This window comes from Notechis scutatus, chromosome 3 (assembly GCF_049901735.1).
Source record: "Notechis scutatus isolate UNSWTSFEM ecotype Mainland chromosome 3, rNotScu1.2, whole genome shotgun sequence".
In the NCBI taxonomy this organism is placed as follows: Eukaryota; Metazoa; Chordata; class Lepidosauria; order Squamata; family Elapidae; genus Notechis; species Notechis scutatus.
This window is the reverse complement of record NC_142011.1, coordinates 19,474,321-19,495,750: the sequence shown is the minus strand read 5'-3', so window position 1 is coordinate 19,495,750 and position 21,430 is coordinate 19,474,321. Positions and strand designations below refer to the sequence as shown.

General features: G+C 36.8%; 1 protein-coding gene across 9 annotated transcripts in view; it reads right to left on the bottom strand.

The window, feature by feature from the left end:
* Window positions 1-701: 701 nt before the first annotated feature.
* The window catches only part of BCAS1 (brain enriched myelin associated protein 1), a 55,621-nt gene continuing 34,892 nt past the window's right edge, over window positions 702-21,430 (bottom strand). For 3 of the 9 annotated variants that reach the window (XM_087959268.1, XM_087959274.1, XM_087959269.1), the window contains exons 6-13: window positions 20,902-20,946; window positions 17,824-17,952; window positions 15,534-15,569; window positions 15,029-15,253; window positions 7,929-8,087; window positions 6,789-6,851; window positions 3,593-3,847; window positions 702-1,511 (exon numbers count right to left, since the gene is read on the bottom strand). In XM_087959268.1, coding sequence (XP_087815394.1) covers window positions 1,437-1,511; window positions 3,593-3,847; window positions 6,789-6,851; window positions 7,929-8,087; window positions 15,029-15,253; window positions 15,534-15,569; window positions 17,824-17,952; window positions 20,902-20,946 — 987 coding nt within the window. In that variant the 3' untranslated portion in view covers window positions 702-1,436. The remainder of the gene's footprint in view (window positions 1,512-3,592; window positions 3,848-6,788; window positions 6,852-7,928; window positions 8,088-15,028; window positions 15,254-15,533; window positions 15,570-17,823; window positions 17,953-20,901; window positions 20,947-21,430) is intronic. The other 6 variants (XM_087959270.1, XM_026664957.2, XM_026664960.2 and 3 more) reach the window with 6 other exon arrangements.

Here is a 21,430-nt window from a genome sequence, read left to right as displayed (position 1 = left end):
CATTTATTTATTTACTGGGGCTTATATGCTGCTCTAATTATAGAAAGAGAGCTAGTCTCTGGTAACAAAAAAACAAAAACAAAAAACCCCAATCCAGAGGTTTCTGATAGCATCTTTTCTGAATAACCAGTTTTGTGGAAAGATATAAGCTTTCACAAGCTACATTTGCACTCATGAAAGTTTACGTATTTTAATAAAATTCCGTTACTTTCAAAAAGTTCAGTCAGACTTTGTCTGCTGTTCTCATCTAACAGGGCTCTGTTTATCTGTTATCTGGCTCTGAAGTGCTCAATGGACCTGCGATCAGATGTCTTGAGATGATCCTCTCTTAAAATAAGGACATTTGAAGAAAATTGGGATGGAAATTACATTTCATGGAGTTTGGGTTACACATGGAGGGGAAATACGTTTTCTTCAATTTTAAAAATACAAACATACTGTATGCATTTTTTGTGGATTTAAAGATGTTTCTTTTGTATCACACCACACACTTTGCACAGTCCTGTGACATGATTTGTAGCTTAAAAAGATGCCTAGATAATTGCATAAAATGCAGCAAAGTCTAGGAAATATCAGTGTCTAAATGGAACCCATTATGAACTTAGTACAGAAATGCACATATATTAGAAATGCGTAATGCATATAAATTTGTAGGCAGGCTTTCTCCAGTTCTTTTTTTAATTTGGGTTTTTTTGGGGGGGGGGGGATAGATTCAGAAAAAAGAAGGAAACAAATCTTAATCCATTCCCTTATACTGGTAATGTCTATCTGCTTTTGGGTTTTGATGAATCTATATCAGATATCCTGGATGCTGAATTCCCTTTAAATCTTAGTGCCTCTGTAAGCTTTTTTTTTTTATTATTATTTTTAAACTTTTAAGAGAATATGTTCTGCAATAGGTAGTCTCTCAAAGCATATATTAGCCCAGTGGGTGCATTCAGGGCAACAAGAAAGTTTGATAGTGTTTAATTTGGATCTTAGCTGCAGCTCCTAACAGTCCATTTTATGTGTTAGAAAAAGGAATGCCAGGCAGCTAAACCAATCAGATGGCAGGCTTTTTGAGTGCATGACCAATGAGAACACTGGAGTAGATAAATCTACCTTATGGTCATCCCATAGAAGGTATCATGGCAGCAGGAGAGAAGATATACGTGGTGATTCAACAGACTGAACTGCAGTGAGAGTGGGCAAGGCAGTGGGAGAAACCGTGGGTGAATGATAGTGGAAACAGACAGTCCACAAAACATCTTACTTGGAATAACCTTGGATTTGTATATCAGCCCTTAGGACTTAGTTTGCTTAGTCTGCCATGAAAAGAAGGGAAGGAGGGATGGGGGGAAATAAACAATACCAATCATTTCTTTTTTTTCTTTTTGTCCTGAAAGGAAGAAAAGTAAAGGTGATTCAGTGATTCTTCAGAGACTTCCAGTTGTTAATTATTTAGGTTTCACGATAGACACAATAGACACCGGATCTGTTTGTACCCCAGCATCTGACATCCGTTTGGGACTCTGGAGAAAAGGGAGAGAAAAATGTCAACATTGCTGATGCTCAAGAAATTATGTTTTTTATTTATTTCTCTCTTTAGTGGGCTGTTTTCTTAATCCATATGATGGAGGAGTCTGCATCCAGAATTGTGTGCACATTTTACTGTACAAACAAACTTACTGCCAATATGAGGCAAATTCCATGTGAGAAAAAGATGCAACCTACAACAATATTGCCGTCATGATTCACACATTTGCATGATGTTTTACTGTAATTTATTTTGTTCTGAGTGAGAAGAAACAAAAATTATGAAGCTTGTCACTCAGACCAGTGAACCTTTTTAAATTGTCTGTGATAGACAGAACAAATCAAGATGGCAGCCATTATAATACAATCAAAGATCCAGCAGTTTTTTTTAATGTGCATCACAACATAACACCCCCCATAAAGAAAAATCATTTAAAATCTTTGGATTTTTAAGAGTTGGCTTTAATTAAGCATGCATAAGGATTGGGAACATTTTAAAAGACAATATTCTGTCACTAATTATATTTCCTGCACTGTTTCTGCGTTTGTGTATATAATTTCTTCTATCATATTTAAAACACTAACATGTAATACATTTCTTGATTGTGGAAGCAACTCAGAATCTTTGCTCAATCATATCACATTATTCATCAAAACAAATTTATCCTGCCTTATTTTTTCTCTCTTTCCTATGTGCTTTGCATATGCAGAGATACAGGAAGAGGTTGGCTTGGAGGAGCTTCCGTGGTTCTAGCTCATTACTATTTTGATCCTACTTAAAAATAATAATAAATTTTCACTTAACTTTTGTAAGGAAAAATGAAATAAAACATGGATTACTAATAGCTTCCAAAGGGTTCTGGGATGCTTTACATGTTATTTGCAAGTTTCCCATCTGTCAGGACATTGGACAAAATTCATTGAGAATGATTTTAGTGTAATTCTCCTTTTAATGTCCTCTTGGGCCTGCTATTTGAAATAAATATATAAATGCACAGAGCTTGGCTCGAGGACTCAGTCTGAAAGACATACGTAAGAAAAGAGGAGCAGATAAAAATAGGATGAAAGTGTTGAACCCAAATTCTACAATGTGCAGTTGAGTCACAACTCAGGGAATGTTGTTTGCTGCAGCAGAAATTCCAGGAACAATAATAAAAAATCTTCTGGTGATAGAAAGGGATTCAGTCGATGTGTACAACACAACACATTTAACTGATTACTAACAATCTGTTTTTTGGGAGTTACCTCATACATAGGGATATATAAATAAAACCACTATGGAAATTGATCATGATAGTCTATTTCCACACTATAGTATTGTCCATCTTGATTATCAGATTCTCTATTTTGTAGCTGACCATAAGAATCCTACAAAAGTTAAAGTTAAAAAACATTCCCCCCCCCTATTCAGTTTCAAATGCAATGATATCCAATGAGGAAAGAAATGATGATGAATAATATATTAATTCAATACAAAGCACTAAACTTAGCCTTCAATTTAAACCCCAATGTGCTCTGTGAAGAAAGATATATAGTTCTTTAATTCAAGGCATGACTTTGGAAAGAGATTTCTGGGCCTAAAAAAGAAAAATTAGGCAATTAAGTTGATTTATCTGATAGCTTAACCATAGCCCAGATGGAAAACCACTTATTGAATAAAAATCCACATCGATCCATTTTTCAATTGCAGAGTAACTACTTCACAATCTAGCACTCTCTAGATGTACTTAGACCTCAACTCCCAGAATCCCTGTCAGTTTTCAGATATGCTAGTAGGGAATTTGGGGAGCTGGTCCCAATAGAATTAGAGGGCACCAGGCTGGCCAAGGATTCCACTACATCTGATTGCCAAAGCAATCCAGAATAAAGAATTTGCTTTTATAGCTCTGCTTTTGGTAATCTTGGAAGGGCCAGATCTCCCTCCAGCCTGGTGCCCCTTCCTTTCAGATTATTAGTCTCCCGTTCCTGCTTGGGAAAAGAATGAAGGTGCAGGAGCTATTCTCCTCTCCCCAAGAAAGTTTTCTTCCAGAAGTGCTGCCTAAGCAGGGATTGCTAAGGGAAGATGAAGATAACCTACAAGGCCTTTGAAAAACCCTCCAAAGGTTTGTCGCTTCTCCATTCGCTTGAGAGGACTTTGTTGTGCTGCATCCTCTCCATTCTGAAGGGAGTCTGTCTCAGCTGCTTCTTCTTGTCTTGACTCTTCTGGATCCTTGGTTTTCTGGGGAATCTCTTGTGACTTGTTCAGGTTGTCTGTTGAATTCTTGCGGCTCCCTTTGCTTGCAGAGTCTCGATTCTCAGCCTGGGTCAAAGGTCTGTCCGTGAAGTCCAGGGTCTAGAGCAGTTTCAAACAGGGTTACTTGGTCGGTGAGTTTAAAAGAAAAAAAAAAAGGGGGGGGGGGCAGCTTGCTTTGCAAAATGAAAGCCCAAATGGGGAATGATTTGTTTGCTCAGGAGACCTTTGGATGCAATCTTACACCCAACATGCAGGACTAAATGCCAGTTGTAGGGTTGATTCATGATTGTCCATACAGTACATTTTAAAAAGTCAAGGTATCAGACAATTTAAGCAAGTATATATTAATAAAAACTGTAAATCAGTTGGAACATAAAGAATGGAGAAATCAGAAACCAAATACCTATTTATATTATTTTGGTTCTCCCTCCCTTGCTCGCTCGCTTGCTCCCTCCCTCCTTTTCTTCTTTCCTCCCTTCCTAAGGGTAGTGGTGATTTTGGCAGCAGCTCCAAATATTTATACTATTTTTCATATCATAAAAAACAACTATGCTATCAGAATAAGTTTCTTGACATTTTTTTTAAAACCATACCCTGATGAGATCCATGGCACAGGGCAAAAACTGTACAGCAAGCATAATCTGCCATAATCTGATTTTCTTCATCCTGTGTTTATGTGAATAAAATGTCATCACAGGGTTTCTACAATATCTCTCCCTTTCCCTATTTCTAGATTTTTTTTTTAAAAGGATGAAAAAGTGGAAATTTGTTTGGCAAAGAGCTAGGAGCAGATAACACTTCTGGCACTGGCATATGCCATGTCAGCATTCCTCCCTGCCAACTTGTATCACCCTTTACAACAAGGGTAGGCAGGCAACTTCGTGGCCTCCAGATGATAGGATTTTAACATACACATGCTCCAACCAATAAAGCCAGTGGCAAGGAAGGTATCCAGAGTAATCAAAGCATATTATCTCTAATATGGTAGGGTTGGTATTTGTCTCTGTGATTTCAAAACTCAACACAAGGTTTGATAGAATATAATCTATCAAGATCATTAGACATAAAGGAATCCAGAGATGATCTTTGGAAAGAGACACAGAAGGAAGGAAGAAAGAGTTAGCCATTTAGGTGGGATCTGGAAAAGAGACCACACAGTCCAAAGATGGAAAGAAATGTGAGAAAGAAAAAAGTCAAAATAATCCTGCCTTGATTTTATAATTATTATTATGATGTAAGAAGAAATATATATTCCTGTATTTTCCCACCCCAGAATTTATTATTTTCTTTGTTGGGGGAAGGGATTCACAATATTCAGGCAGGGAAAAAATTACTGTTTACACACTGCACAGAGTCACTCTGAGAGTGGTACCTAAATTTGATAAATAAATAAATTAATTAAAATTTTTGATTGGAAGAGCTAAGAACTGCCCCTCTGGGAGAACTTAAGAGGTAAAGCTAGAAACATTATACCTAAACTGTATAGGGAGTTAGATGGAACTTTCCTAATTTTAGTCAAATGAGCCTGTAAAATTCTGCATAGAACCACAAATTGAGAAAAATTGATGTTGTTTCATTTACTTTATTGTTTTTGCAAAGACATCACAAGTACAAGAGAGTGTGTTTCAGACAAAGGAAAAGAGCAGGATACAGTACAGATAAAGAGTAAGGTACAAAATGGCACTGTTGATATGGCTGCAGTTTCAAATTACAAAGTACAAAGAATTTAATATTCATCCATCGCCTTTTGTAGTTGGAAGTCTGGAATAAGGAACTAACTAAACACACAAAACAACACATTCTTTTAAACTGGCTCATTGAGTGAAAGTAGAGTAGTAACCAAACATGTGCTAAAGACTGCAAAACAAAAATGATGCAAAAGGCATCAAATGACAGCTTTGTTTTTAAAGATTCTACATTTAATTAACTTAGGTTCCATGCTCTGGTCTGCAGTCTCTACTTTCAAAACAGTCGCAATTTCTGAAGCTAAAAGAAGTATTAAATCGATCTGAAATAAATTGGCCTAAAATTATCCTATTGTATGTTTTATCTGAAAAGCCAGTTTTCCCATGTCTGTGTCTTTAAATGCTGCAACTACATATTCTACTGACAGTCAGCTGTTTCACCAAAGTGGTCTCTGGAGTTTATATAAATAGTTCATAGGCATATCAATGAATAGTTCTTAAATTTTATAAGGCTGAAACATGTTCTCTAGCCTGAACAACCTTCCTTAACTGGGCTGAAAATACTAGGAGTCACAACCCACCCAACACTTCTGAGGAATATGAGGTAGAGGAGGATGGAAATGCTTCATCTTTTCTATAATAATGACAAGGCTATTGCTCAACCAGTGTTATGCATGTTGGCTGGGGAATTCTGGTAATTGAAATCCAATCCACACAAAGTTGCCAAGATTGTGAAACACAGCCTAAACTGTTGAATTTATATTTCACTGACAAAGAAATAAAGGGAGATTGGTATAGATCTATTTCAAGCTATTTAGCTCTCATCAGCTATCCAGACTGGCTTGAAATAGATCTATACTAGTCTCCCTTTATTTCTTTGTCGGTGAAATATAAATTAAACACAAAAAAAGTGTTTGTCATGAAAGCAACTGCCTGCGAAGGCTCCTGGATTGGGGCTGAAAGGCGAAAGTGGAAGCAGTATGCTCCATCCCATATTTGGGTAGACCAGGTTGCCCTGGTAGACCAGTTTCACCAGAAAAACACTGTCCTAAACTGTTAAACTTTTGTATTACACAGAAATATTCTGACCAGTTGATCCAGCCTTTGAGAACTTATTATAACAATGCCATTTTTCTTCATTTTAGCTTCAGTTTTGAACTGAGTTGAATGGTTTATAGAAGAATTTAAACCAACAGTGCCACTTTCAGTGCCAAAAGTATTGGGAAACAAAGACAGGAGGAAATACATAAAGTTGTATATCAAATATATAAAAGAATCATGTATGTTCTCATTAAACCCGAGAAGAGTTCAGTTGAACCATCACCGAAGGAAAACTAAATGATCCATCCACTTACTTGGTGATCAGATGCTGGCCCATTTATTTCAGGAGGAGTTACCCCTGTGTCACTCCTGACTGACTAAAATAACAAAGGGTGTCATGAATTTCTTCCTACTATGATTATAAATGATTGTACACAGGAGTTTAGCTGAGTCTTCCTGTTTCAGGACTTAAGAACACAATGGCAAATAGAAAAGCATGTGATTTCTTTTCTCATAGGAATGTCCTCTAAGGAACCTCTAGCCAAACTTGGGTGTGTCCCCTCAATATCCATTTAGAATAAATATATGGTCTACCACATCATTTGTCATACCTTTTAATGCCTTTTTTATACAATCTATCAATTGCTCTCCCAGAAATGATTTGTTTCAGTGTGTCAGGGTTTAGACTAGGACTTGTTAGTAGATCATAGAACTAGAGACTCTTCACTCTTAGTTGACTTCCCAACTTGAACGGCAGGAAAGTCTCAGGGGTGACATGGTTAGATTAGAATCTTTACTGTATATGAAAGAATTCATGTGGTAAATGGTTATCCATGTAGTGGAAAAAAATGCCCAGGACTTTTATATATTCTCAAAGGTTTACATTTGAGGTGTTCTTTCCTCCTTTTGAATAAATGGTTGCTTGGTCTGATGCTTGATGGACTTCCACTCAAGTAGCTGTGGTATATTTAGATAATAGCCATTGCTAGTAGAGGAGCTGTTGATTCCCACTTTCCACCCTGAACCCTTTTGTAGTATGAAGGTGGAACTCAAGAGAAGTGGAATTCAATAGGAAAAAGCCCTTTACTCAGGAGCATATCTTTAACTGCTGGAGAGTCATTAAAATCCTGCCTATCATAAAATGTTATAGATGAACTATATAAATATAATGTGAGGCGGACTTATGGGCAACTTTTAACATTCCTTTTATATTCCTTACTAGCCACATATTTTGTGGAATGGAGGCCCAAATATGGGTTCACTGTTGGTCTGGTAAAAATGATCATCCATCCATCCATCCATCCATCCTGATGAACTCAACTCAACATAGGGCTGTTACAAAAATGTTTTAATTAGCTGTCCCATCATATTTACTATTAATTAAACTTTAAACTGTCTGACTGCTCAATGATTGTAATACAGCTGACATACAAAATCAGGAACATCAGTCTTACCAGTTTAAAGAATTTTCTCAAATTTGTTTTGGTAGGTCTCTCTTCTCCTTTGGACTTGGTTTCTGCAACTTCCTGGCTCCTTCTTTCATCTTTCACTGGGACTTCTGGAGATGCTTCAATTCTCTCAGTGTTTATCACCTCTATGTCATCTGTGGGAGTCTGCAATGATTCAAAAGAAGCACTATCAAGGATGGGTGAATTCATCCAAGACATTTAGATCAGTCAAGATGAGATTCAGAAGACCTTCTCTCAGTGAGGCTGAAGAAAGGCTGAAGAAGCAAACTTGGTGTTCTGCTTCAAGAGGAAGCAAATTAATTTATCCCAAGGCTCACACACCTCTCAAAAATCAAAGCTACTAATTTCAGAATCCCTGATCCAATCAGGCACTTAGGACTTAGTGAAGAAAGTAAAATAGATACACCAGTAATAATGTCTTTATGCTAATTAACAGTGGTCAGAAACATTTCTTTGGCACTAAGGACTGCATAGCATTGAGCACATTCTTTTGCCTGCAATCCAGAAGTCATATTTTAAATTTAATTAGGAGAAAACTCTTAGAATGGAATCAGAGGGTTTTGCAGGCAGCCACTTGTCCTTATGATTATATCATAAGATTCAGCAAGTTATTTTCTCTGGATATTTTTTATATTCAAGGAGTTACTGATTTTTTTCCATTAAAAAATAAATAAACTGGACCCCATGCTTCACATACACACCTCTTCAGACTGAAATTTAGTGTAACATAACACAACAGATACAAACTCTATGTAAACTGCTCCAAACTTGATTGCAGAAAGTACAACTTCAGCAACAGAATGGTCAATGCCTGGAATGCACTACCTGACTCTGTTGTTACATCCTCTAACCCCCACTCCTTTAACCACAAACTATCCACTATTAACCTCACCCCATTCCTAAGAGGTCTGAAAGGGCATGCATAAGTGCACAATTGTGCCTACCATCCCTGTCCTGTTGTCCCCATTTATTCGTAGCTATTTCCTGTATTCATACTCATGTTTATACTTATACCTATTATCTTGTAGGCAACTGACAAATCAAATAAAAAAAAATAAAAAAATAAATTAAATGTTATTGCAAATAAGATTCAGATTCAGGAACTGTTCTAAATTATGCTTTACAATAAAGTTCTGCTTTATTGATTAGCATTACTTTTATATGATGTTAAAAGTTTTAAGACACCTGGAGAAGTATAAATGAATTTGAGAAGCAAGGCAGAATGTTCAATAAGAATAAAGATTAAATAGTATAAAAGTAGACTAAGACTCCATAGTGAGAGAAGAAGGAGGAGATGAGAAAAGAAGGAAGAGGAGAAGGCGACATTGTGAAAAATGCTGGCTACTGCCAAAATTAGTGCTCTGATATCAGATTTCTCTTTTCGCTTTCATTAGTTTTATAAATGTTACCATGAATTTGACAATGTTATACCCTAGAGGCTATACTATATTGTGCATTCCACATTAGGGATTAATTTAAGTACCTGTGAGTGTGTATGAAGTAATGGTGTTACCAATAAAGGAGCATATTTATAGCCCAGAATTGAAATGTGGGGTCCTTGATGTTTTCTGAACTTGGCTGTTTTCTTGCAGACATTTCATTACCCAAACTAAGTAATGTCATCAGTGCTAGATTCTATGATTTCTTCCACCTTTTCGTTTAAGAGTTATCAACAGTAATTTAGCTGGTAATTTTGTTAATTAAAAAATTAGAAATAGTCCTAATTAAACTGGTTGAGAAAAGTGGCAGTTAATAGAAGCAGAATTAATTTAATTAAAAATATAATTTATTAAATTTTAAAGAAAACCGGAACACTTATCACTCATTATAATTAACTCATGATAATTCTCATTATGTTATCACGGTGTCTGTTGCTAAAGTCTGTTTTTATTCTTTTATATGCAGTGCACTGTAATAATCCTGTAATACCAACCGATGACAGAAGAAACCGCAATGTCAATTACGATCCAAGATTATATCAAATGCTTATACATGGATAATAATAAAAACATATTATCATATTAAAATATGATCCCACTGAAAGCAAATGTTTAATTTTTTAAAAAAATAACCAGCTTCTCTCTCACACTTTCACTTCAGCAGCTATAATTCTAATATTTCTCACAGTAACTCCATCCGTACACCATTTAGAAATTTTTAAGTTTTCCCCAAAACTGAACACATGCTCTGTAAAGCAGAAAGCTTCTGTTGTGCTTCGCCGGCAGCCAGTGCAGACGGCAGTGGTATCGGACAGTGAGGAAGAAAGGGAACCAGTCAGAGAGTCTGTAGAGAACTTGGATAAGGGTCCTGCGTCTGATGCAGGGATGGGGCCAGGACCACCTTCGGAGCCTTCGGAGTCTGGCAGCAGCGAAGCAGAGGAGGGGAGCCTGTTCCAAGTGCGCATGTGTGCAGAGCTGCTAGAAGGCAAGAGCAGCTGAAGCAGAAGGGGCAACTCGGGAGTAAGGCTGGGAGGTGAGTGCCCCTCCCATAAGGGATAAAAGTCAGACCTCAACGATGAAAGCTTTGCAGGAAGCAAAGCAGTTCAATAGATTCCGAGCCCTTTTTGAAGCCCTGTGTATTCTGGTCGTTGTTGTTTTTTTTGATACTGTTATAATTAATTTGGATACTTCTGTTTTTGGGAGCATTCCACAGCACTGATAGGCATGTGCTTATCTTGGGGGAACTGTTTCAATCTAGTTCTGGCTGTGAATGGAAGTAATTCCCAGCATTGCATTAAAATAGGTTTTGCTTTTAACAGAAGTTTGTGTTTAATAATATTTGACGAAGCCTGGGTCAGAACAGCAGTCATGATTTATTTTTTAAAAATAAAATAGTATATGGGATTCTCTTGAGAATATTGCATTTATTTTTTTCCTGTCTTGTAATGTTCACTCAGCGGGTTTAATGTTACCAGTGATACAGCTATATCCTGGGAGGGACCTTTGTTGATAAAAGAAAACAAGAGATATTCAGGAAATCATTTGCTTTGAGTTCATGCTTGACTTGAAATCCATTCATTGTGAGATGTAGTACTGGCAGGATGGGGCACAAATATTGGTGTTATGATGTCCATGGCTTAGAAGCAATGGTGGAATTCCACATTTTTTCCCCTACTGGTTCTATGAGAGCATGCTTCACACTCAAAAACCACCCTCTGTGGACACTTCCGGTTTGTCGGCTTCGCGAGCGGCAGGATTTGCGGCTGCACGATCCCTGCCGCGCTAGTCGTTTTTGGGGCTCCGACCCAGACGGGCACGGAGCTAGCTGCCACTGCAGGGGCAGCTGAAGGTAGGGGGATCCGGAGAAGGGTTTGGGGTTTTGCAGACCCCTCCCCGGCCGGCAGAACCCCTTTTCCCAGGACGGTGCAGCGGCGGTCCGTAATGCCGCCACAAAGAAGCTGGCAGCCGGGTAAGAATGCGCAGGAGGAAGTGGAGAAAGTGCTTGAAAGGAGAAAGTTTTTCTTGGCTCCTAGGACTCTAAGACATATTTAACAAAATTCCTGAAAAGTATGACTTTCTGAATGATACCTTCGAGAAGAGGAAAAAAGCGGCAGTTTAATGGTGCTGAAAGGATAGCTTACCCTCTTTTCTACGGAATAAAAAGTGAATATTAAGAAATCTATTTTTTTTTTAGGTGAAAACTGGCTTTAAGCGATGAGTGGGAAAAGAGAGGACTAAAAAAATATTTGTATGCTAAGACTTTGTTGGAGGAGATGCCTTAAGGATTGAAAGACTAAAATATATTGCAATAAGATTTTAAGAAACAGATTTGGACTTTCTTTTTTTCTGATTGATACTACCCTAGGAGGAGAGAGTGGGAACTCTGTCTTGGTTTGGACTGACTGATAACTTTGGGATTGTTTTATTTTTCCTTTGGAATATTCTGACTGTTGTAAGAGAAAAGAAAAGAAAAGATTTATAATGGCTCCTTCTATTGAGGAACTGAGAAAAGATTATGAGCAAGCAAAAAAAATGGTAAAGCTGGTTTGAAAGAAGCCTTCCTTTTTTAGAAATGGCGCTTATTAACTATCAACAAACATTGCAGCAGATGAAGACAGCAGAAGAAGAAGAAGGAGAGGAAACCATCTTTAATAAATCTCAGAACTCGACCAAGAGGGAAGGAAGAGGGAAGAGAAGAGAAATAAAGGACTTAAGATTTAAAAAAACATTTAAGAAAGGGAAAAACAAGGTGCAAAATCAATATAAGGATGGTAAACAAAAGGGAAGAGGAATATGACAGAGAAGGGAAGCCAGTAAGGCAGAGGCTAGAAGAAGGGGGTAGAAAGGTTTGTTGGGAGAAGAAAGAAAGGGAAAAGGTGGAGAAAAGCTACAAAGTTTTGAAATTAAATGGGAAAAAGGAATTTTTTTAGGGATAAAGGATAAGTATAATTTCTTCAAAGAGATTTTGCAAGGTACATAAGATGATATGGTAGTATTGTATTAGAAATAGAAAACTTAAATGGCTTAAGAGTTGATAAGAGATTAAAATGTTGAAATGTTAATAATGATTGGTTTTAAAATATAATATGAGGGAGATTTAGAATATTGAGCTTTAATTAAAGAGTTTAATAAGATTATGGGATTGATGTTATTATAAAATTTTCATTATAGTATTTGTTTTTAATATTTAGATCTATTGTTTAACTATGTATTTAATTATTTTGGATGTATTATTCAGTTAGAATGTACCAAGCAAAATCGGATTGGGTATTCTAAAGATTAATTTGATTAATTTAGTCGGGAGATAGAAAGGCATCATACTCTGATTAGTGATTTCAGGAGAAATTTTTTTTTTTTTATAAGGAATGAGACAAAGGTACAATAAAGAATGGACAAAAGATACAAATATAATGACTCAAATTAAGATGATTAATTAAGATAGAATTAAAAAGAGTGAAATATGGGGAGAAGTTAATATAGAAGATTTAGAATGGTAAATAAAATAAGTAATGATATGTAAGATGAGTATGAATACAGTTGAAGTCCATGAAGAAAGAAATACCTGGGTCCAAGTTACTTTCCAAAAAGATCTTTTTATGTTTTGTGTGTTGTGTATATATGTTTTTTTTGGGGGAGAATTAATGAAACCTTGCAGAAATATAGAATGAGAATAATGGTAACTAAGTCAGAAAGAAATAGATGAAATAATAATAATAAAATGGAATAAGAGTAAAGAGAAAGAAAGAGAAAATGGATAAGAGGTTTTTGTATGTTTATATGGAAATGGTTTAAAACAGAATTATAGTTTATCTGACTTGTTAAATTTATAATGGAAAAAGGTTTAAATATGTAATGGATAATGACGACTTGTGTGTTTTGAAAAAAATTAATAAAACTTGTTTAAAAAAAAAAAAACACCCTCTGTGTCAGCACTGGTGAGCTGTGTTGTTGTTGTTTTTTTAACTCAGCTGAGGTGCAGCAATCCACTCTGCCGCGCGAATCAGCTGAGCAAAAAAACAAGGGAATATAGGACAGGAAAGGGCAGGGGGTGGGGCCAGCCAGAGGTGGTATTTGCCGGTTCTCCGAACTACTCAAAATTTCCTCTCCCGGTATGTCAGAAACGGTCCGAACCGGCTGAATACCACCTCTGCTTAGAAGTTGCATCTTTAATAGATGCTGCGGATTTGTGACATTAGAGTGCAATTGCTGAACTTCAGCCTCTAGGTCCAGATATTTTGCTCCATTTTTTATGCAGATTCCAGCCAAATAGCCCTCACATTTCCAGATATCACCTAGGCAGTCATGATGTATCCATGTTACAGGCATGTCTAGACTAGCAAAAGCATGATTGCTAGACTTTATTCTTAGATGTGGCTGCTGATGGCATCTTCGTTAGATGTTCTCATTTTTCCATCAATCATGCAAGGAGATGACCAGGATCTCAGAGATCTCTGTGACTTCATTTCTGATAGGATCTCCTGCTTGAGCAGGGGACTGGACTAGAAGACCACAAGGACCCTTCCAGCTCTATTCTGATTGATTAGTTGATTCCGCTAAGACAGGGGTTCCCAACCTTTTCTATACTCGCAAACCTAGAACGTTTCTGATATAATCTCGCACCCCCTAAAAATAAATAATTATAAGCATATAATTATACATATACACTATAATTCTGAAATTTCTAAAATCAAGTTTTTGTACCCCCCGGAATATCATCTTGTATCCCCAGTTGGGAACCTCTGCTCTAAGAGAACAATAGCAAATGGGGTGTGTTGCATTTGTGATACAACTCTTCCAAGCTACACTGAATTTATGTCAAACCCAGTGTTTCCTCATTATCCAATCTGCCATCACACTGAACCACAGTGGGAATAATACATGAGCAATCTGCTTAGGTAACTCCTGGAAACATGATGGCTACCTGGCTGGAATTGCATAAAAAACATGTATTATCTTTCTTGAAAATGCATCTTTGTTTAAGAAAAATGTAGTTGGAAAAAAAATATTCCCAGCAACTCATGGAAACTAACCAAACATCAGTTGAGAAATTAAATAGGAATACAACAACAACAACAACAACAACAACTACTACTACTACTACTACTACTACTACTACTACTACTACTACTAATCAATTTAATTTTTCTTATATCATCTTATTTACAAACTCTATCACAGAACTTTGTTTTCAGATAATGCCAACAGCCTATTTGGTTGACATATTCTGTATAAGGGATTACCAATTGCACACAGTTTATATATTTGTGATCATTTATAGGTGGAAGATCTCCAATCCAATTATTACATTGTAGATTATATCAGAAATCCAAAGCTACATTTATTCTGCCTTTGTTAACTCAACTAAATCAGTTCAGCATACTGTAGAAGAGAAAAGCTATTTTCTGCTGACTGAGGTAGATGAACCTATACCAAAATGAGTTGTGTTTGTAGTGGCTACAAAAAAGATACAGATGTAGATGTTGACAGTACTGTTAATTTTAGGGGTGGTGGTGGTGGGTTGAATTGAATTGATATAGATTGTTGTAATTTTATACAGGTTTTTCCAAAAACCTTATGGTTGCAAATAAATGCACTACCAATAATAATTGAAACTTCCAAGTGAGTGACTCTAGAATCCAAACATACCTTTTTCCAAAAGAATTTACTTAGGGGTGTGGGAGTAGAAGAAGATCTTTCCTTGGTTATCTCCTTGGGAGCTTCATTGGTAACAACCACAACTGTTGGGGCTGGTGGTGGTACTGGAACTTCTGGAGGTTTCACAATTGGCTTCACTGCTGGACTTTCCTGAGTTGGAGGCACACTTGTTTCCGGTTTTGTAACAGGGACAACAGGGACAGGCTGTTCGGTTGGCTAGAAACAAAGTAAATAAAAAAATTGTTCCAGAGAAGATGAACTTCAAAGACCATCAATGGAAAAACACATTTGGCTACAGGAGAAGACAAAAGAAGCTCAGAAAAACATTGTATACTGGCATCTTTCATTCCAGCACCCCCACACATTCATCTTTATTAATTAGAGGATTACAGGAGATAGGTTATGAAAATAATGTAGACATCAATGTGGCTGATCGAAAACTGTAGAAATACTGTACACAAGTGGAAAATTCAGAATTGTCTGCATTATTACTCACCTTGGTATTTGCTGTCTGTTGAACATCTTTTTTTGCCTAAAAGAATGTAAAATACACAAACACAGAGAGAAATCATGTGGGCATTTTCATTCTCTAAGAATCGAAGTGGCTGTAATGTTATTTAAGGATGGAGGGATCCAGGCACTGCACAGGGTTCGACATGGTGAAGCCATTATAAAGAAGATTTTGCTGGGTATATTTTCAGCATTTCTCTGACATTCTGAAATGTTGAGCTGTGTATCCTGAAATGTCACAGGGGACGAACTGGAGCATAAAACTGAAAACATGACGTAGCTAAACTAAAATCATCTCAGAATGATGGGTGGAGAAAGTTCCTAAGGAGTTTTTCTTCTGTAATCTTATGCAGCCATTAAGCTGAAGGATTGGAAAGTCAAGTCAGAAAACGGAAAGGACTTCATATAATGAACCCTTTCCCAATATATGATATGAATGTCCTTCAATCTCTCCAGAACCATTTATGGAGATCCTCAGTCATCCAGGTCATGGGTGTCCCAAAGGTGTTTTTTTTTCCCCCCAAGAGGCAACTGGACTTTCTTGTTTTTCTTTGAAGACGTTTCGCTTCTCATCCAAGAAGCTTCTTCAGTTCTCATTGAATTCAACTCCAGAATTCCAGCTTAGACAGGTTACTGCTGAGAATTTTGGTAGCTGATATCCAGATGGGTTTAACTGGGATATAGGATAACACAGTTAAGCTTTGCAATTTGATATCACAAAGAGGAATGATAAATGTCAAATAGGAAAGCTTCAAAGGGGAGCAATCTGTGAACAATACAGCAATCAATGTCTTGTCCTCCTGATGGTTAAATGTCTCCAATTGCAGAGATAGTATGATTCTCATGACCAGCTAGAGATCTGGAATGGGATATTATGCTCAGCCAGTTAAGCCTTTGTTCCGATGTTCTTCTGAATCTGTGCGATCTGAACTTACAATGATTTCACCATATCAGCAATTGAAAGGAAACAATATTTAATCAATATTAGTATTTGATATTAGGCAATGTCACTGCTTTCGGGTTCAGATTAGTTTTATGATGTGATCCTGAAAAAAAAATCTTAGGAAGAGGTGAGAGTATCTGAAGCAAATCTGTATGCATTTATTTTGGGATTATGCAATATCTTTTGATTAAGAGAATGCACCAATTCAGGTACTTTGTAAAGATTAGTTGAGGACACCATTGAGTAGAGATAGCCTCATGGTAACTACCTTATATTGTCTTGTGAAGCTAATAGGAATTTGTTGGTTTTGCAACTCCTCTTGGCAACCATAGAAAACTTTTTTCTCCCAAGAACATGTTTTACATGCGCAGGGTTTTGTTATCCTGGTTTTTGTGATGGTGTCCCATCCAAGGACCAAACAGCCCCAACTGGGCTTGCTTTTGAGTCCAGACAAACTCAGCAGTGCTGAGCATGGAAAACTTATTTCCCAGGAAATAAGAATCTATGCCAAGACAATCCATCATGTTTTCATCTTATAAATAGCCTGGTGCCATTATGATGCTGGAATTGAAGGAATTGTGCTTACAACACATTAAATAATGCCAGATTAGGGCAAATTTCCTAAAATCAGCTCTTGTTCTATGATTAGCATAGCTCCTTTTAAATGGAGTTTGAATTAACTGGACCTAATGAATTTTTCATATTGAAGGAATTTATTCAGTTTCCTTTTCTTCAATCCAAGGAATAAGAAGATCGAAAAACAAAGGTACTTGAGCCTTCCTTCCTTCCTTCCTTTTTCCTATCTTCCTCCCTCCCTCCTCTGTAATGATGGGTGAAAAGGGGGGCAGTTATTGCATGATTGACAGTAGATTGGGAGCAGGGCACTGAATTTCATGCTTTGTTTTCAACATTTCAAAGAGAAGGAAAGATAGTCACACAGTTCAGCTTCAAATTGCTTTGTGGAGTGAAACTGATGGCAGTATGGAATTGCACTAAGTTCTGGTTAGGGTGACACAGGTTTTGTTAGTGAGAAAGACTCAATAATAAGACACAGAAAATAGCAACGAATATGCAGTCAGTGGGAACTTCCTTCCACTGAACCCTGAATTCACAGATATTAATGGAGAGGTAAATGTTCAGGAGTATCATGATACTTCCCTGTTGCCAAATTATATCTTTGTCAAAGCCAGCAACAATTCTAAACAATGTCCAACTCAAGCTTTGCTTTTCAGTAAGTCTAGCTGCTGCATGCTTGCATTCAGGATAAGCAGATTTAAAAGTTATCTGTTGTTATTCAGGGTTCTAGATTTTCAGGTTACTCTCCCATACCAACCTTATGTCTAAACAGTTTGCTAAATGTACTATGTCCTAATCGGGGGCTGTCTAGCTTCTTTTTCTTGGTGCTTTTGCCAAGGGAATCAGTCACCGTCTTCTCAGTCCCACCATGGCCTGTTTGAGATCCCTTTGTGTGACATCAATCAAAGTTGAATTTTCATTGCATGCTCTATTTTCCTTTTGCCCATTACAGGCATCAACAATCATACAATGTCTTTATAAAGCTCAATACTCATATCCACCAATCTCACTTTCCCAAAGAGAATTTTATATTTTGTAAGGTACTATATAGCACTGCATAGAATAGAATAGAATATTTTTTTTATTGGCCGAGTGTGATTGAACACACAAGAAATTTGTCTTGGTGCAAATGCTCTCAGTATACATAAAAGAAAAGATACATTCGTCAAGAGGCAAGAATCATAAAGTACAACACTTAATGATAAGTCATAGGGTACAATAAACAATCAAATCATACTAGGAAACAGTCCTAGTTTTTTCAATTACAGGTGGCCCTTGACTTACAACCACAATCGAGCCCAAAATTTTTGTTGTTAAGTGAGAACTTTGTTAAGTGAGTTTTGCCTCATTTTAGGACTTTTCTTGCCACAGTTGCTAAGTGAATCACCACAGTTGATAAGTTAGCAACACAATTATTAAGTGAATCTGGCTTCCCCATTGATTTTGCTTGTCAAAAAATTGCAAAACTTGACTTTGGGACACAGCAGTGGTCATAAGTATGAATCAGTTTCCAAGAATCTGAATTTTTGATCATATGATCAATGATCATGGGGATACTATAAAGGTCGTAAGTGCAAAAAACAGTCGTAAGTCATTTTTTTCAGTGCCTTTGTAACTTTGAATGGTCACTGAAGGAATTGTTGAAAGTTGAGGACTACCTGTATTTGCAACAATATATTATTTGAGCATACATTTATTTAGCAAGGAATCCACACATATCTACCACTGATCTCCAGGGCACACCTTAGATCAGGGGTGTCCAACCTTGGCAACTTTAAGACTTGTGGACTTCAACTCCCAGAATTCAACTCCCAGCTTTGCTGGCTGAGGAATTCTGGGAGTTGAAGTCCACAAGTCTTAAAGTTGCCAAGGTTGGACACCCCTGCCTTAGATGCTGTCATTTGTAGATTATATATAAACTAATGGGGCACTATACTTTCACTATAACCATACATGGATACCTGGCATTCTCCAATGACTCTGTATTGCAACAAAAATCAACAAAACCCCAGGCAAGGACAATTCCACTTAACTATGGAGGTCTTACAAACCATTCACAGTGTTAGTCCTAACAATGAAATATAGAGAGACGTTTATTTGAAAAATTGCCTCAGTGCATACAATCCTGCTTATAGAGCATAAGATCACCTTTGATAATTTCTTAATAAAAAGACAGGCTTATGGCTCTAAATATTTGACTTGAGTTTGGCCTATTGTAAACCTTAAAATAAGGTTTGAAGATTTTCTTCATTGGGGCTTTTCAGTGAGACTGTATTCACCCCAAATTTATAACACCGCTAAATATATGTTGTATACTTTTTGCCTTTACTCTTGTAAGTACATAGCTTTGTCAGAAGACAAAAATATTATGAAAATGATCAGCTGCAAATTTCCAACAGGATAGAAACCAAGTTCCTAGAAACTTCTCTCTCCCTCTCCCTCTTCCTCTCTCTCTCTCCTCTCCCTCTATCTCATCTATCTATCTATCTATCTATCTATCTATCTATCTATCTATCTATCTATCTATCTATCATCTATCTATCTATCTATCTATCTATCTATCTATCTATCTATCTATCTATCTATCTATCTATCTATCTAGGATAGATGAGGAAAGGAACTACCTCATTTCATAGCCTTACCATCTTTTTATTATTTATGTTTTATTGATTTGACTATGATTTCTTTGTTTGATTGTTGCGAGATGCCCAGAGTTGTTGAGATTTGGGTGGCATATCAGTTCAATATATTGTTAAATGAAATAATATTTCCCCCAGAAACTCACAACCTACACACTACCCTGTTCTTCCATTTTATTTTTATTACAACATTGAGATATAGGAAAGGCTGAGATAATGGATGGGGAAAGAAGGCTTCCAATTTGGGGGCATATCTGACTTTCAAACTGATTGCCCCATCCTACTGTACCCTTAGCCTCAAAGTTCTGATGGTTGATGTCAGATGTATCTGTAGAACTACCAACTTCATGCACATCTGGTATTGAACTAGACAACTTGTGACCTGTTTCAGAGATATTTCCTTATTTAAATTAAAAAAAAAAAGAATTGCCCAAAAAACAGTGGGAGTGATTCCTGCTATCTTCCCCATTGACTTTCCTTGTAGGAAGCTGGCAAGAAGTGCTGGAAATGACAATCATGTGACCATGATAACACTGAAGTGGCCACAACTTTGCCAAGTTTCAGTCCCATAAGGCTCGTGGGTTTTGGATTTTGGACATATACCGTTAATTAGTCCCTTGGAGCTAAATTGATTAAAAATTATTGTCCTATGAGTTTTGCATGATTGGAGGTTACAGACAATCAGAAAGACACAAGAGTTTTAGTAGATGAGGCAGTAGCCTTACCAAAAACCTCTTTGGGCATAGAAATAAACCACAAGAGACTCAGTTCTTACAACAATGGAAACCCAAAATGAAACAGATGAGTGATGCTAATCATAATGAGCATCATACTTAATGAGAATTGAACTCAGCTTCTTGACTGACATAATTTACAATAGCTTTCCTCAAGTTAGCAGCATCTACTTGTCCAGTATGGCCTCCAAGAATAATAAGGCAATTCTGAAGGTAAAATAAATGAGGATCATGTATGCAGTTCTGAACATCATAAGAGTAAATCCAATAAGTGAAATGAAATAAGTAAAACAATGCAAATTATATCACACATAAACTTTTAAATCACCCAACTTCCTATCAGATGCCATGCTTTCACACTTAGAATGAGATATGTGTATGAATCAATCTTAAAAGTAGGTAACCGCTCCACCCCCCAAGAAAACCCACAAATGTTGAATTTGCAAAGAGAAAGATACTCACCTTATCCTCAGTGTCACACTTGGAATCAGCTTTGCTTGGTGAAACCTTTTAAGAAAAAAATCATCCTTGAAATGTGCAGTTTTTAAAAACCGTTCCAAACCTTGTCATTGTCTTTGCTTTTAAAAATAAAGGGAATTAGGAGGACATAGATTTAAAATACAGAGATTAAAGACTAAAATGAAGAAGTTTCCAACTATATGTGAAGCAAAGTAATGATCTGGTAAAGGTACATTTTTCCCTCAAATAATCAAGTTGTACAGACATCTATCAGAAAAGAAATTGGTGTTTTTTTCCACAAAAAATTCATCAACACTAGATGGAAGAACAACTGCTGCTTGTGAGGAATAAACTCATTCATGTTTTTGGTTTCACAAGTCATTTGTTAGGCCCAAGAACCAAGAATGACATATGGAGTTACTTCTGAGTAGTTTCTTTATTGTTAGTCATCTTTACCATCTAAAGCAACTGTATGTACAAAATGGATATACTCTGTGACCTGCTCTGGAGTGGCCATCTTAACTCTCTTTCT